Source organism: Colobus angolensis, unplaced genomic scaffold, assembly GCF_000951035.1.
Source record: "Colobus angolensis palliatus isolate OR3802 unplaced genomic scaffold, Cang.pa_1.0 Scaffold2, whole genome shotgun sequence".
NCBI lineage: Eukaryota > Metazoa > Chordata > Mammalia > Primates > Cercopithecidae > Colobus > Colobus angolensis.
Window position 1 is genome coordinate 10,638,826 of NW_012115154.1, and position 12,897 is coordinate 10,651,722.

At 45.7% G+C, this 12,897-nt stretch overlaps 2 gene segments (V, D, J or C); both read left to right on the plus strand.

Annotated features, from left to right (window-relative positions):
• Nucleotides 1-1,500: 1,500 nt before the first annotated feature.
• LOC105511413 lies at nt 1,501-8,325 on the plus strand. The segment is given in 5 exon segments: nt 1,501-1,554; nt 1,657-1,849; nt 1,960-2,336; nt 3,111-3,208; nt 8,265-8,325. Coding segments are annotated over 5 exon segments (783 nt in total).
• A 1,607-nt stretch (nt 8,326-9,932) lies between these two features.
• LOC105511414 lies at nt 9,933-10,432 on the plus strand. The segment is given in 2 exon segments: nt 9,933-9,999; nt 10,089-10,432. Coding segments are annotated over 2 exon segments (393 nt in total).
• The last annotated feature ends 2,465 nt before the right edge of the window (nt 10,433-12,897 follow it).

Below are 12,897 nucleotides of genomic sequence, written 5' to 3' on the forward strand. Positions count from 1 at the left end.
TATGCAGTGAAGTAGAGAAGACCCGTCGGAAGTCATCCAGCTGGTTTCTAGTTGGAAAACTCTCCACAGAACTGATGACCAATTTGGTTTCTAACATTTGAGAAATGGAAGGGCTTTGGAGATCATCTCATTTCCGCTCTCCTGATTTAATACGTGAGGAAATATGGTATCACATATATGAAGTGACTGAACAATGACATACTGATTACATGTATCAAACTTTATGTAAGATGCATTTTTATTCTTTAGTTGTTTTCTGAATATGTTGAATTGCCCTACTCAAATAGAATTCTGCGGGTGAAAATGTTAGTGATTTTGTGCTTGCTCCTAGCTGTTGTTCACGGAGTATTTGTTGAACAAGTCGGACTGGCCCATAAGTTCCAGAGGGCTGGGGTACTATCTGTTCTGCTCATTACTAGGGATCCAGACACAGACGATTTTCTTTTCTTTTCTTTCCTTTTCTTTGTTTCATTTCATTTCTTTTCGTTTCTTTTTTTTCTTTTGAGGGGCTTGGTGCGTGCAGGGTCTTACTCTGAGTGCAGTGATGCAATCAAGACTCACTACAGCCTTGACTTCCATGGCTCAAGCAATCCTTCCACTTCAGCCTCTTGAATAGCTGGGACTACAGACATGCACCACTACATCCAGCTAATTTTTGGCAATTTTTGTAGAGATAAGGTGTTGGGATGGTGCCCAGACTCAGACATAGACAATTTCTGTTGAGTAAAAATTTAGAATGTCCTAGGTGTGTGGATAACTGGTGTTCTGGCTGCTGACTCTCTGTGTTGTTGCCAATACTTCCTCTTCACTCTTCCCTGACCTTTGAAACCCATCCCTGCTGCTCAGGGTTGTGGGATGTGGAACTGGTCTGGATACTGACACTGGGTTGGTGAGTGGCCAAGTGCTGCTTTGGCCACAGGGAGGAGCTGTGCTCCCGTGAAACCTCTGAGGCAGGGACCTGCGGAAGGGATAGATAGTAAGAGGAGAGATGGGCCAGGAGGGATCTTGCCCACGGGGAGCCATGTGTACCTCTAATGAGTGCGTGACCGTACTCAGGTCAAGCACACTAACATCAGCTTCAAGCTGATTTCCCTTTCCTTTGCACCACACACCTTGTGTTGTTCTTTTTCAGTATCCTGTGTATGTTAGCTCTAAGCCCAGCCAAGCCCCATGCCCTCCACTTCAGGGACAGAGGGTGGCTCATCCCATTCGTGCTCCCTCAGCTCCCTCCCCAGTGCCTGGTTGCTGGTTGGCATCAGTCATGCCCTTGAATGCTGGGCGCTGGTCCACACTGCATCTGTGGTCATGCAGTCATCCTCCCTCCACAGAGCCGGGCAAAAAGGGCTCCACCGTGCTTAGACATTGAGGGAAGGGACACTTTGAATGGTTCTGTCTTGTGTGATCCCACAGGACAGAGGGAGATTCCTTGAATGGGAGTGGTCTGTTGCTGAGAGGAATCCTGAAAGACAGGGAGACAGAGATAGCGGGAGGATCCACATAATGAGGAAGCAGCTGAGAGCAAAGAGCCCCTGCCAGAGGAATATCTTTGGGGGGGTAAAAAGCTGGCTCTGCCCTTTCTCCCCAGCCCATTCATTCCAGCTCAGACTATTCAAATCTGCCTTCTTTCAGGACCTAGAAAGGATGTAAAATGGCTAGGAAGAAACATCCCCTGGGTCTGGGGAAACTGTCAGGAGCAGTGACATCACAGGGAAAACCACCAATCAGGTCCAAGGAGACCAGAGCCCAGCCCATCGCCCAGAGGACCCCAGTCAGAGGCCTCATCTCAGACCCGAGGCTAGCATGGGCTGCAGGCTACTCTGCTGTGTGGTTCTCTGTCTCCTGGGAGCAGGTGAGTTGGCTTCAAATCAACTGTCCTTGAACTCCAAGCCTTTTCCTTGTGGCTGCAGCCACAACCCTCCTCCTGGGCGCTGCGTGAATTTTGTCCCTGTTTCCCTACAGTCCCCATAGACACTGGAGTTACCCAAACACCAAAGCACCTGGTCATGGGAATGACAAATAAGAAGTCTTTGAAATGTGAACAACATATGGGACACAGGGCTATGTACTGGTACAAGCAGAAAGCTAAGAAGCCGCCAGAGATCATGTTTATCTACAACTATGAGAAACTCTCTATTAATGAAAGTGTGCCCAGTCGCTTCTCACCTGAATGCTCCAAGAGCTCTCTCTTAAATCTTCACCTACAAGCCCTGCAGCCAGAAGACTCAGCCCTGTATCTCTGCGCCAGCAGCCAAGACACAGCCTTGCAGAGTCACCGCGTTCCTGTGCAGAAACCTTCAGGGCCTGCCAGGAAGCTGTGGGGGCCATGCAGGGCTCGGGTGAGCATTTCCTGCAAGAGCCCCGACAGAAGCTTCAGAACATCATAGCACCTGCTAATTCATCCATGTGGCAAATTTACATCCTGTGCACATATTTAGAGTGTGGGTTTTCTTTTGCCTGAGTGTGACTCTGCCCTGCCAACTGATTTGAAAAAATGATAAACATATTCAGATCTACTTTTAAAAAATGCTTTTTTAAATCATGAAATAGGCCGGGCATGGTGGCTCACCCCTGTGATCCCAGCACTTTGGGAAGCCGAGAGGGGCGGATCATGAGGTCAGGAGTTTGAAACCTGCCTGGTCTATATGGTGAAATCCCGTCACTACTTAAAATACAAAAAATTAGCTGGGCATGGTGGCATGCGCCTGTAATCCCAGCTTTGTAGTCCCAGCTACTCAGGAGGCTTCTCTGAGTCCCAGCTACTCAGAGAATTGCTTGAGCCTGGAAAGCAGAGGTTGCAGTGAGCCAAGATTGCACCACTTTACTCCAGCCTGGAAAACAGAGCGAGATTCCATCTCAAAAAAAAAAAAAAAAAAGAAAGAAAGAAAGAAAGAAAAAGAAAAAGAAATCATGGAATAAAGCAAACACCCTCTAAAAAAGATTGTTTAGCTTAAGATTACATAAGAACCCTCCAAGCAATCACCTGTGTCACCACAGAGTCACACCCTGCACTGGGCCAGACACCGTCCTGTGAGGAGCTGAGTTCTCCTGACACTTCATGCTCAGTGGTTTCCATGACTCTTCTTTGGGACCAAGGGTTCCCTTCATTATAGGTTTTTGTCATGCAGAGTCAAGCAGCTCTGAGCATTGTGAAATCAGAGAATGAACTTCCAGGCAAGGATCCCAGTGCAGAAGCCAGCTGGAGAGGACAGTAAGAGACTCACCCTTTGAGAAATGGGTTTGAGAAATATGTATCTATTTTCACCACTTCTATTATTCTATATTCCTGCTTGTCTATTCCATAATTTCTCCTTTTAGCACTCAAAGCTAGACTGTGAATTCTAGCTCTGATCAAAGCTCCAAATGTGCATAGACACCTTCTCTGAATCCTTAAGGCAGCAAACCTGCCTCTATCTGCTCCCCTTGCTGCAGAGCCCGTGGATCATGGTTTAGAAGCTTCCTGACTCATCCACTCTCCTTCCCTCAGCTGGAAGTCTCCTTGATGGTTTCAGGTCTCAGCTCCTCCCTGGATTTCCTCTCCAGACTGACACTTGAAGAAATATGTTTCCCACTTTGTTCTCTTTATTCCCAATGCCCTGCCCTACTTCCACCCTTATAATGCCCCAATTTGTTAGATGCTAACCCTTTCTGTTCTTCTTGGTGCCCTTTTAAAATGCTGTGTGTGTTGCTATTATAACTTTTCAATTTTGTTGCAGGCTTTGATTTCCTTATCTGTTCCTTCAACTAGATTATGAGTTTCTGAAGAAAATATTGTATGTTAAAATCCCCAGTTTATGACACTGTTTCTGGCCTAGAGTAAATGCTAAGCTGCTTCTTTGCTGCACTGGGGACTTAAGCCTTGCCCAAAACATCCCCACCAATAGTCCAATAGTCCTCCAGCCTCCATTCTGGACAGGAAACCACAGTACCTACTCCTGGAAAATTCTTCCTTCTGTCGAGCCCGAAAGTCTTCTCCTCGGGGCTATGAATCTTTTGCTCTCAGTCTTATACCTTGGGAACATGGGATCAGGAGAGGCATAGTAAGAAGGTAAGTAGTCAACAAAGCCAAAAGAAGATTGTGAGTTCTAAAATAGTTAAAGATGAGTCAGATAAGTGAAAATTCCAGCCCAGCAAATAAGCATTTTTCTCTTTAGGTAGCAGCTACAAATTGTGAAAGGAAATCTCAAAAGTGTCTCCCCGTTCCTGGGACATAGCATGCCAGGTGTTAGTAGTCAAAGTTGATGCTGGCTTCTTTCTAGACAATCCAGCAGAAATAGTTTCTCAGAAAAAAATAGTTGGAATGGGACTAGGTAGATTGCTCTAAGATCTGCCTTGAAGTCCTCTCCTTCAAAAAACCTTCTCTCATTGTGTCAATCCCGAACTGACAAGTGGTTTTCTACATAGTCTTTGAATGCTGATGAGAATAGCTTGTGCCCTATTTTTTCCTTTCACATGGTACCCATCACAATCAGTGTCTTTCTATATATTTGTAGTCAGAGGTGTTCATTAAGCAGAACAGAGCATGGGTCCTTGAGGACCTGAGACTTCAGGCAGGCCTTCAAAAGCTGAGAAGAAAACATCTGGTTGTGGTTCTCAAGCCTTTGGTCCTAGCGAGATGAATGAGAGGTGATTAGAATGTCTGTGGTCCTGAAAATATTGGAAGGGGACCCCCAGCTCCCACTTTCAAGGGAGAGAATGGAAAGAGGCATGTGGTGGGGTATCTGGAGCAGCTGCTGTTGCACCTTTAAGGTGTTCTGCAAATGCTGGCAAGTGAGGCGGGTGGTTGCATTAGGAAGGAGAAAAAAGAAAGTCATTAAGATACAGCCTGTGACCTTAGGAAGATCCAATTGAGTAAGGGAGACAAGTACTCACAAGAACGTGTGTTAGTATGGAAGGAAAACCCTAGGATTTTTAGAAAGATGAAATTGGCATTGCTCCCTGAAGACCAAGGTGAAGAATCATAGAACCACACAGGGCTCAGAGAAGCCCAGACAGATCAAGTACAAGCAAACTCACTAGCTGCAACCATCACCCTATACACTAAGAAGATTTCCTGAAAGGTCCTGAGGCCTTCCCTGCTCATCACCCATGTCAGGTGCCTCAAGTTATGCAAGAAAGACACTGTGACATGATATACAGTGGACCAAAGTGGTGCATTTCTTTGTATCTGTGTAGAAGGGAGGCCTGTTGGAAGGAGATAGAGACCATGCAGCATGTGGAAAGTGTCTCCGCAAAAGTGGAGTGAGTCCAGATGGGGTGTGGAAAGCAGCCTCCTGCAGATTGTAGAAGCCCCAGCTAATTGCAAAAGGCACTGGGTGGGGCAAGGCATCCCTTGTGTGATGTGTTAGAAATTGGACTGAGGTGAGGAGAGTTTCAACTCTCCTGGGTGGTCTCCCTGGCACAGGAAGTCAGAACTTGAATGGAGGGATGAGGCCATTTACAAGGGAGAGATGGTGGCAGCCGCAGCATACATGTAGTTACATGCAAAGGGATTGATCAAATATGCAGATCTATATGGATAACAGAGCCAGTCTTCTCAGTGTTGGATAAGGAAGTTGCAGATATGGAAAGAGAGAATAGTTGACACAACAATAAACATAATATAGGATGGGAACTAGTGTGAACTCATCGCTTCTCAATATGTCTAAAGAGGAATTAAAGATACCTGTAAATATATATGTACTGTGAATATACATTTGTATGTACAGCTCTGTCCACTGTGATGCCTAAGAGTAGTTCACCCCAGAAGCACCCCAAAAGATCTAGTGTCCATATTCTGTTTTCTAAATACCATTGTCCACTAGAAGGAACCAGAACTTTTGGACAAACAGTAGATACCAAGACAGGCAGGAAAAGCCTAGATCCCCTTGTGCCATCAAGTAAGGAAATGCTCAAAGAATGATGGGAACCCTGACAGGAAGGAGAATTTAAGAATTAACAATCCCTCTATTTCCATATCTCCTTTTGACAATGCTTCATCAACATTTAAACATTATTATTTATAAATAAAGGCTTTGAAATGAAAATTATTTTTATCAGTTACATTCCAGCCTTACATACTGAGACTATGACCTGATTTCTGCAGATTTACAGATACAAATATACCAATGCCAACCACAGCACATTAGAAACACAATTTTTAAGTGCTTAGACCTACCTTTTACCTGTGGATTTTACTGTTTTCCATTCCACCCATCTATTCGTTGACCAATTAAGCAAATATGTATTAAGCCCCTGCACTCTGTAAAGTATTTTGATAGGGGCCGTGAACCATGTAAGCTTCTGGCACAGCAGCCTGGTGAAGTCTATCCTGCTTGGCTTTCATTGTTTCAGAGCTGGGTAGAGTTGGAGAAAATTATTTCAGTCTCTCCCCACATCCAGATTTCAAGGATGAGAAAATGAGAAAGTTGGTAGATAAAATGATTTAGGCACCTAAACACCAATTACTTTAACCTTCCTAAAGCATACCCTGTAAAACTTTCCAAATTAGATGTTATCTGTAAACATGTCAAACATGTGTTTTTTTGTTTTGTTTTGTTTTGTTTTTTGAGACAGAGTCTTGCTCTGTTGCCCAGGCTGGAGTGCAGTGGCGCGATCTTGGCTCACTGCAAGCTCCGCCTCCCGAGTTCAAGCGATTCTCCTGCCTCAGCCTCCTGAGTAGCTGGGACTTCAGGTGCACGCCACCCTCACCAGCTAATTTTTTTGTATTTTTAGTAGAGATGAGGTTTCACTATATTGGCTAGGCTGGTCTGAAACTCCTGACCTCGTATTCCACCCACCTCTGCCTCCCAAAGTGCTAGGATTACAGGCATGAGCCACCGCGCCCAGCTCCCGTCAAACATGTCTTATAGCTCCTGTAATCCATGAAGCACTTTGAGAACGAGAACATTATTCACAAAAGCTTTTTGAACAAATTAAAATGGCCCATGTGCCCATAAGAGTTGGTTTTATTCACTGCTCTATTCCTGGTCCTCAAACAGTGCCTGACGTATAGTTACGAACTCCATAAATACCTATTGGATAATATTATTTTGGTATCTTAAGTGTGTATATGGAGGCTGTTGGGCATTTCACCAGTAGGTGTTAGAGTTGCTAAGCCTTTACTTTGGTGTTTCAAATGTCTTCTTGCTTTGTGTATTCCCTGTGGAATCCCTTTGTGTATCTATGCTCCCAGTGCTGTATCTGGAGGACTGGGGGCAGATGGCTGAGAAGAGGGCCATGTGCCTCTTTCACCTCCAGGAGGAGCTGTGACTTTAGTGACATTCCTGAGTCAAGTGGAGGGAGGAGAAGAGAGGCAGGAGGGAGGAAAGAACTAAGGAAGGAATCAAATGCTCTGGCATCAGGGTCTGCTCCTTGTGCTAGTTGAGAGATCATGTGTGGACAACATGAAGACACTAAAGTCCATTCCACCTGGACCTGCGTAGCCTCGTCTCTGCAGTCCCTCTGCTCATGCTTGGAGGGCCTCCTGTTATTCGAGTCTGTGTTCAGGTCTGTCATCCTAAGTAGGTGAGATGCTCCGTGGGGGTAGGGGTCACAGAGTATTCCTCTCATGCCCCCTCAGCACCCACTGAAGGGTGCTTCCTCCCTAGTTGGCATCACATTACTGGGTCTTAAACTTATGCACAGCTGGCCCCAGGAAAGGGCTCAGCTGAGCCGGGTGAGGAGGCCTCCTGGAGTTCACCGAGATGAGGGAGTGGAGCCGGAGTGCGCTCATCCTAGGTCCAAGACAGGCCTGGGGAATGCACCTGCCCAAAGGGAAGGGGTCTGTATGTTGGGGAGGAAGGCCGCTACAAGTAGAAAGAGGAAGGGGAGACCCAGTTATTCATTATGGAGAGGATGGGCAGTGGCTAAGAAAAAACCAGCTGTCTGAGGAAGCTGCCGTGCACACCTGGCCCTGACAAGCTAGTCTAAACCCACCTCTTGAGGTGCCTGCACAAAGCTTGAAAGGGAAAGAGGAAGTGTGAGCTATAGACACTAACAGTGACACCAACAGGAGCAGAGACTTCCCAAGCAGCCCCTGTCTCAGGGCCAGGGAAGCACACCCACAAGACCAGAATGCCAAGCAGGGAGACTCAGGGTCCCCACGCCTCTGCCCGTGTGACCCTGCCATGGGCTGCAGCCTCCACTGTGGTGTGGTCCATTGTCTCAGTTGAGTCCTGGATACAGGTGGGACATTTCTGTCCTTGAATTTTTTTGCTTTTTTCATGGAACTGCCTCAGAAGATGCTGTCCTAGGCTTCGTCTGAATTTGGCTTCTTATTTTCACAGGCCCCACAGATACTGGAATTACCCAGACACCAACATACCTGGTCACAGCAATGAGGAGTAAAAGGACGATGAAACGTGAGCATCTGGGACATGATTCTATGTACTGGTACAGACAGAAAGCTAAGAAATCCCTGGAGTTCATGTTTTACTACAACTCTAAGGAACTCATTCAAAACCAGACTGTGCCAAGTCACTGCACACCTGAATGCCGACAGCTCTTGTGTACACCTTTATGTGGTCACGCTGCAGCCAGAAGACTCAGCCGTATATCTCTGTACCAGCAGCCAAGGCACAGCCCTGCAGAGTCACCGCCTCCCTGTGCACAAACCTCCTGGGTCTAGTGAGGAACCCATGGGGGCAACACGTCCAGCTGAGCCTCAACACTCAGTTGAGCATTCCGTAGGGCCTCGGCAGAAATCTCAGACCATAATACTGTCTTTTATTGGATGTGACAATGCTACATCGCCCAGACACCTGTAGCCCATGTCCCGACGTTCTCTTGAACGAGACTGTGCCTGAACTTGAATGCAGGACAGATGCTGTCAAGTTTAAGTTGTTCCAAGTATCTTCCAGTTCATTTGTGCCTCAGGAAATCTTGTGTGTAGCATTTAACACTCTGGCCACACCAATTCGCCTTCCAATATGAACCTTTTTTACTTATCTTTCCACCCAAGTTAGACCCTGGATCTCAGCCATCATCCCAGCTCAAAATCTGCTCAGACCATTTCTTTTGTTTTTTGTTTGTTTGTTTGTTTTTAGATGAAGTCTCACTCTGTCACCAGGCTGGAGTAGTGCAATGACGTGATCTCGGTTCACTGCCACCTCCACCTCCCAGGTTCAAGTGATTCTCCTGCCTCAGCCTCCCAGGTAGCTGGAATGACAGGCACCTGCCACCACAACCAGCTTTTTTTGTATTTTTAGTGGAGACGTGGTTTTACCAAGCTGGCCAGGATGGTCTCAAACTCTTAACTTCTTGATTTGCCCCCGTCGGGCTCCCAAAGTGCTGCGATTATAGGCGTGAACCACCGCACCTGGCAGGTCTTTTTCTTTTTCAAAAATAAAAGATACCCGATGCCCTCCTCAGGTGGCTGTATCAGTGCCTGACCCTGAGGACAGTGGTTCCCCATGGGGTTTGCATCATTGTTCTCTAGTTCACTCTCCCTGGGGCGTGTGCAGAGTTTCAACTTCTTGTTGGCTTCTCTCTTCCACTCAGGATTTAAAACTTTCAAACTTGATTGTTTTTCCTTCTGTCTCTTTTATCCTAATACCAAGTTTTCTCGGCATCCATTATCAGCCATGGAGTCTGTTGCACCTGAATTGTTGCTCACAGCAGGTAATAAGAGAAGGCGACCTCCTGGAATTTCTGAGCTGGACTACGTACTCAGGGTTACCTAGCTGAGCCCCATATTTTCCAGCCCTGCTCTTAATAATTAATGGCCCTCAGTCCTGCACACACAGACCCCTGGGGCTGAGCAGAGCCCTGCACTGTCAGGTTTCTGCACCAACACAAAAGATCCCTCCTCTCTCCTATAGAGGGCGATCCAGGGATGGTGGGTGTTGCCAGAGACACCAGTAATTCTGCCAGACCTTGCCTGTGGGGCCATGGGAGCTCAAAATGCCACTCCTTTCCTCCACAGGACCAGATGCCTGAGCTAGGAGAGGCCTCATTCCTGCTGTGATCCTGCCATGGATACCTGCCTCCTATGCTGGGCAATTTTTAGTCTCTTGAAAGCAGGTCGATGCTTAGTACTCTAGGAAATTCTTGCCTTGAACTTATCTAAGACAGTTCTAAACCATTCTCTTAATCTTCTTCTTTTCCCACAGGACACACAGAACCTGAAGTCACCCAGACTCCCAGCCATCAGGTCACACAGATGGGACAGGAAGTGATCTTGTGGTGTGTCCCCATCCCTAATCACTTATACTTCTATTGGTACAGACAAATCTTGGGGCAGAAAGTCGAGTTTCTGGTTTACTTCTATAATGATAAGATCTCAGAGAAGTCTGAAATATTTGATGATCGATTCTCAGTTGGAAGGCCTGATGGAGTACATTTTACTCTGAAGATCAACTCCACAAAGCTGGAGGACTCAGCCACGTACTTCTGTGCCAGCAGTGAAGCCACAGCCTTGCAAAGACAACTCCAGCCTGTTCAAAAACCCTCATAGATCTGCCTCCCTCCCAGCCGCCAGCTCCCACTTCCTGTCTGAGAAAAGGAAGTCTCTGGTTGGGTTTGTCTCCAAATAAACAGATATCCGAAATTGAATTAACAAAGATATGTTGGACAGGAATGACCAGATGCTGTAGGATTTGAAGAATGTTTACAGATCCTACAGAATGTGATGGTGGGCTCTGAATATGGGAGAATTGTACACGACCAAGTAACCTGTATCTTCTCCTTATTCCCATTTTGCCATCTTTATTAGAATTTTTTTGTTTTAGTTGTTTAGGAAAACATATTTTAACTCTTAGGATAGTGAGATGATTACAGAGTAGGAGTTCAGGTATTCCCATGAGAATACAGAGGATTGCCATAGAAATCTTCAGAAGGAGAAGGGGCTTGGTACAAGGAACTCAATATCAATGGGTCTTGTTTAGAATGTGGTCAAGAGCAGAACTATCTGACGACCCCGTCACACTGGTGTGCTACATTTGGGCTAATGATGCTAGCTCACAAAATAACAAGTTAAGAGAGTAGAAAACATGGAATTTAATATTGGGACACCATTTTACACCATTTCAAGGTCAACAGAGGTCTAGACCAGCATGAGAATCGCCAGAATAAAGCCAGGCAGTGCAGAACAGAATTCAGCAGCAAAAGTCAAGAGACATCTAGAGGCAGAGGCAGGAATGAATTTGTCACTTTCAACTTAACATGAGGCAGCCAGATTAACTTCTGGAGTTTCATTTAAGAAACTATTGCTCTTTTAAACATATCTACTGAATTCTAAATTTTAGGTATTTTGTATATTTCAGTTCTGGAATTTCCACTTAAACCTTACTACAATTTCCAGTTGTCTGCTAAAATTCTACATTTTGTCATTTACTTTGTTGACTATATTAACATCCAACATTTGAAAGCCAGTTTTGGATAACTTTAACGTCTGAATCTGTTTGGGTCCGTTTCTTTTTTCTGTTTTCTCTGTTCCTTTTCTGGGCATGTGATTTTGTTTTCTCACACAACTAGTGATTTATTTGAATGCTGAATATTGTATATAAAAACTATAGAGATAATCTGAGGTTCTGAATGATTTCGTCTTCCTCAAATGATTCGCTTTTGCTTCTGCTGGGAATTGTAGCAGGGGCAGATCACCTTAATTGAGGTTATGACTGAGCTGGATCAGAGCCGGGCTTCAGCCTCTGTGATGGCTGCTCGCCTTTGGTCTTAGCCATTTAAGTTCCAACTACATGTCTGGAGTTTAACAGCTTAATTAAAGTGTAAATTATATAACATAATATTTGCCCATTGTGAGTGTGCAATTCAATGAATTTTGATAAATTTGTGGAGTTGTGCAACAATCGCCGTGATCCAGCTGTAAAACATTTCATCCTCCCCACCCAGAAAGTTCCTTCGTGCTCATTTTCAGTCAGTTCCTGCTTCTGCCCCCAGCACCAAGGCCTGGGGTCTTTGCCAGGGTCCTCTCCTATTCAGTAGTCACTGAACATAAATGTTCTCCAGACCAGAAAGGTGGTGGATGCTCCTCAAAGCCTGCTACACTCTCAGTCTTCCCTTTTTTCCTCAGCTACTTAGGCAGCGATATGAAATTGGCAAATGACTTAGAGGGAAAAGTGATCTGTCAGATCTCTCCTTTCTCCTCGAGATCGCAGTCCGGTAGGTTCTTACTGCCTCAGTAGCTCCAAGTGCTTTCAAACATTTGTTTTTCTATTTTGTTAAGTTTATGTAGTTGTTTTTTGGTGGGAATGCTGTTCTGCAAAAATTCAGTCTATTAACTCCGAAAGCCAGTTTTTATATTTATTAAAGGTGAGGTACAATTTTGCATGTTTTTATTTTAGGTAGAAGCCTCTTGAAGAAAGGAAGGAGTGGATTTCTCTGCTTTCCCGTTTTTATCTTCTTTTTTCCTTTTTGATTTGGAGTCTCGCTCATGTTGCCCAGGCTGGAGTGCACTGGGGTGATCTCGGCCCACTGCAACCTCTGCCTCCCATATTCAAGTGATTCTCCTGCCTCAGCCTCCAAACTAGCTGGGATTACAGGCGCATGCCACCACACCCGGCTAATTTTTATATTTTTAATAGAGACGGAGTTTCACCATGTTGGCCAGGATGGTCTCGGCCTCTTGACCTCATGATCCGCCCTCCTCGGCCTCCCGAAGTGTTGGGATTACAGGCATGAGCCACCATGCCTGGCTGCATATCTCTATTTCTAAGATCTCAACATCCCTGCTGCCTTTGGTCCACCATGGCACAGAGTCTTGACATGTTTGATGTTTTACCACAAGGAGGAGCTGTGACTCTACTGAGATTAAGGGAACTCAGAGGAAGGGCAGAGCATTCTCTGGATGGAAGACAGTTAAAAGAAATATCGGGGCCGGGCGCGGTGGCTCAAGCCTGTAATCCCAGCACTTTGGGAGGCCGAGACGGGCGGATCACGAGGTCAGGAGATCGAGACCATCCT